This window comes from Cherax quadricarinatus, chromosome 33, assembly GCF_038502225.1.
Source record: "Cherax quadricarinatus isolate ZL_2023a chromosome 33, ASM3850222v1, whole genome shotgun sequence".
Lineage (NCBI taxonomy): Eukaryota > Metazoa > Arthropoda > Malacostraca > Decapoda > Parastacidae > Cherax > Cherax quadricarinatus.
The window spans coordinates 31,423,105-31,426,866 of record NC_091324.1 but is presented as its reverse complement, the minus strand read 5'-3'; the positions used below and the strand labels follow the sequence as shown (position 1 = coordinate 31,426,866).

Sequence of the window (3,762 nt, the reverse complement as noted above, 5' to 3'; positions counted from 1 at the left end):
CTAATTCCTCAGACCAAGAGCCTCTTCACCACGCCAAGGAGCCCCCCTTGAAGAGGAGGAAATTGCATAAAAGGACAGCTTACGTCCGTAGGATACATTGTGGATGCCTCAAGCTTTTGTTTAAGCTGGAGGATGGGCTGCATTGACTAGTTCAACAGCATGTAACCCTGTGTCAGATGATTGGACCAACAGACCTAAATCCGGTGTCAGAAGACTGGATGGATCAACAGCCCTTAACCCAGTTTAGGTGGACTGGATAGACTAATTCTGCACGCTAACTACAGTGAACTATCGAGTGCAACCCACGAACATGGAGACTGACCGCTCACAGCACTTGTTAAAGGGTTATCTGATGCAGAACTTAAAGGATACCAAATATCAGTGTACATTTCAAACAAGGTTGTATATCGTTTTAACGCTCATAATTATGTTACCACTAAGTGTGTACACAGATATTACACCTACTAGAATAATTTAGTGTCTTTTTTATTCAGGTCTATCAGTTACTTAGGTCAACAGTTCATTTTAAGAAAGCAGCTTTCTCGCCAGCCTGCAGATCCCTCCATCATGCGGTAATTCTCACGTATCAGAAACATCTTTATGTCAGCGGTTGTAATTGGCAATTGGTTCCATGTGTTTGTTTCATTTATTTTGTCTGACTAACTAGCATTTTCCGTAAGTTTTGTTTCTCCTTCACCTTTCCTCACCTTGGAAGGAACTGAAATATATATATTTTTTTTAATCTTAGAATTTTTTTCTCTCATTCTGAATTTTCATCCAGTGATAAATTCCCGATTCCCTTCATCATTTCTCATTAATTTATAGTTTGTTTTGAATTTCCCACCTAGACAAGTTCCAAACTTTTTATTAATGCTCAACCACTTAATGACCCCTTTTCTAACGTTCATGTATTTATTTCCCACACTGGTCTCAAAACAACATTTGTGGAAATACATTTCTTTAACACGAATCAGCCGAGGAGGATTTCAGCCTTATCTTTGTAAAATATTTACCACGAGAACTGATCCTTCTCCGATATTTCTCAGTTGTAAGGTTTATCCTCAAACTTTATTCTAATTTCTCCCATTTTTCGGTCAGGGAAATTCTCAGTTTTGGGTTAACTATTTTTACAGGAGTCTACGGTTCATGTGCATGTATTTCTCACTGGAGAAACCTCATCCGTCTACCATAGACTTTCCTCACGTTTTGCCTATTTGACATTGTTTACAACTAACCCATAAACTGCAGATGAAAACTAGAGGTTTCAGTGCATCCTTCTCTATTATGTGGCAAGTTTAGTGTTTTTATCCAAAATTTGTGGGATAATTGCTAACTGTTTCAGCCACAGTATAGTGACTTACTCTTTACAGTAGTACTTCACAGTAGCCATCTTCCTCACTAGAGTCACTCATCAAACAGCATCTCCTCTCTCCAGTTTCCTCACTGTGGAAGCTTGTAAAGCTGTGCTCTAGTAGTATCTCTCATCCGGCTGCAGTTTAACATCTACCTCACTAGCCTCCCACAGCTGCTTGGCCAGCTTCCTCTGTCGTGCCAGCTCCGTCGTCGCCGTGTCCTGAAAGACATACATAGGTGGTACACTCAGGTGCAGTGATACCTCGACGCAGTTATATGGTCAATGGTCCACAGGACTGTGATACAGCAGGATTGATACACCTGTACAGCGATAGAGGGTAATACTGCAGGTAGCCGTTAAGAATTTAGGAATAAAAAACGAAACAGTTGGTCAGTGATACAGTGCCCGAGTCTAGAGGACTCTGAAGAACGAGTGTGTGAAAGAGAAGTTACCTTGCAGTCGACAAAGTAGCTGCCGCTGACCCCTTCCACCTCCTCAGACACCGCCAGGTATATCACAGGTTCAGCCCCCAACTTGGCATCCTGCACCAGAGAGCGCTTGAGAGAGTGCAAGAATAAAACAACACACACACACACACACACACACACACACACACACACACACACACACACACACACACACACACACACACACACACACACACACACACACACACAGCGATCAGGGCCAATATATGTACCACTCACAGCATAAGTTGTAAAGGTTCAAATTCAAAAGTTTTCTGATTTTCTAGACTATCTCGTTATCGTAATCGTAACGTACCTTAATAGAACCTAACAACTGCCTTGACTGACTCTCCCTCTCACCTTTCCCATCAGATAGAAAAGTTTCCCGCAGAGCCACGCGAAGAAGGTCACCTGACCCTTGTAGAATATTTCCGTGGATACACAGCCAGGGTGAACACTGTTGGCCGTCACACCTGAAGGGAAAGACACATAGGTGTGACTCAAGTATATAGAAAGATATGAGGATAGGACACTAATGTGTGACTCAAGCATACAGAGATGGCACAGTATGGAATGAGAGCAGTCTGCTGGAATAGTGTTAGTTGGTAAAAGATTGAAGTCTAGACTTTTGGAGACACATGCTTTTAAGAGTGACTAATGTTTTATCCTCATTTAGGGTAACTAGAGTAAGAGTAAAAGAAGTATGGTATTAGTGGGTAGAAAAAGGAAGTGAAAGTAAATACTCTAAATAAATAGAAAAAAGGATAAACTGAGTGAGTGATGAGGACAAAGATGTGTGGTGTGTACAGCATGGAGTGTGTACAGCATTCGGTGTTAGGAGTGTATGTAGCAAAGCTTCGTGAACAGAAGTGAAGTAAAGAATAAGAATGACTGAGTAAATGATGAGATGAAAACTGTAGTGTGGGAAGAAAAGTTAATTCATAAATCATTTTCAACGTAAAACAGATATAAGGAACCGTATTACTCACACTGAGAGGTGTGATGAGCTGCCACCTGTGAAAGATGGTACGATGTTCACACTTGCCGAAACAGGTTAACACAGCTGGTTCTTTCAGAAGCGGGTGAAAAATAAATTCCTACTCATACTTTACTTCTTTCACATTCCACGGAGATGCATATCCTAGTTAACAACATCCCAGACAAAGGCAACCACGTCCATCCTGTCTTCCCAAAACATTCATCTCGACCGCAGCCTCCTACCGTATCGTAACATTCTACCTGTACCCAGAGTCTTTTACATGTACCCAGTCTCCAATCTGTACCCACAGACTTTTAACTACACTCACAGTTTCGTACAGCATTCACACCTTTGTACCTGCACCCTAATACCTGCTTCAACAGATTCGTGCCTGCACCCATCGGACTCGTACCTGTACCCACAACCTTCTTCCACAGTTTCATAACTACATACATAGCGTTTTACCTGTACCCTGAAGCTTGCTCGTGAGCTCAATTGTGAAAAGGATATTGCAGAGTTTACTTTGGCCGTAAGCTGTCATGGAGGAGTAATAGTCCCGCTCGAAATTAAGGCTGTCTGGGTTGAGTTTATTTACGTAATCGTGGCTGTCAGAAGTCAGGTTGATAATGCGGCCGGGAGCGCTCTTCTTCAGGAGACCTGACGGAGACAATGTGGTATAATGCTGTTGGTTGTAGCTATATAAGGTATAGTATTATTAGTAGTATTATTAATATTTATAACTGTTAAATACAGTGTATATATATATATATATATATATATATATATATATATATATATATATATATATATATATATATATATATATATATATATATATATATATATATATATATAATGTCGTGTCGAATAGGCAGAACTTGCGATCTTGGCTTAAATAGCAACGCTCATCTTGCCATATAGGACAAGCGAAAATTTGTGTATGCAATAATTTCTCCAAAATC

General features: G+C 40.5%; 1 protein-coding gene across 5 annotated transcripts in view; it reads right to left on the bottom strand.

Moving 5' to 3' along the window:
• Nucleotides 1-649: 649 nt before the first annotated feature.
• Nucleotides 650-3,762, bottom strand: part of LOC128693967 (retinol dehydrogenase 13) — a 24,659-nt gene continuing 21,546 nt past the window's right edge. For all 5 annotated transcript variants that reach the window (XM_070091015.1, XM_070091019.1, XM_070091018.1 and 2 more), the window contains 4 exons: nt 3,266-3,457; nt 2,182-2,294; nt 1,807-1,896; nt 650-1,573 (listed from right to left, as the gene is read on the bottom strand). In XM_070091015.1, coding sequence (XP_069947116.1) covers nt 1,469-1,573; nt 1,807-1,896; nt 2,182-2,294; nt 3,266-3,457 — 500 coding nt within the window. In that variant the 3' untranslated portion in view covers nt 650-1,468. The remainder of the gene's footprint in view (nt 1,574-1,806; nt 1,897-2,181; nt 2,295-3,265; nt 3,458-3,762) is intronic.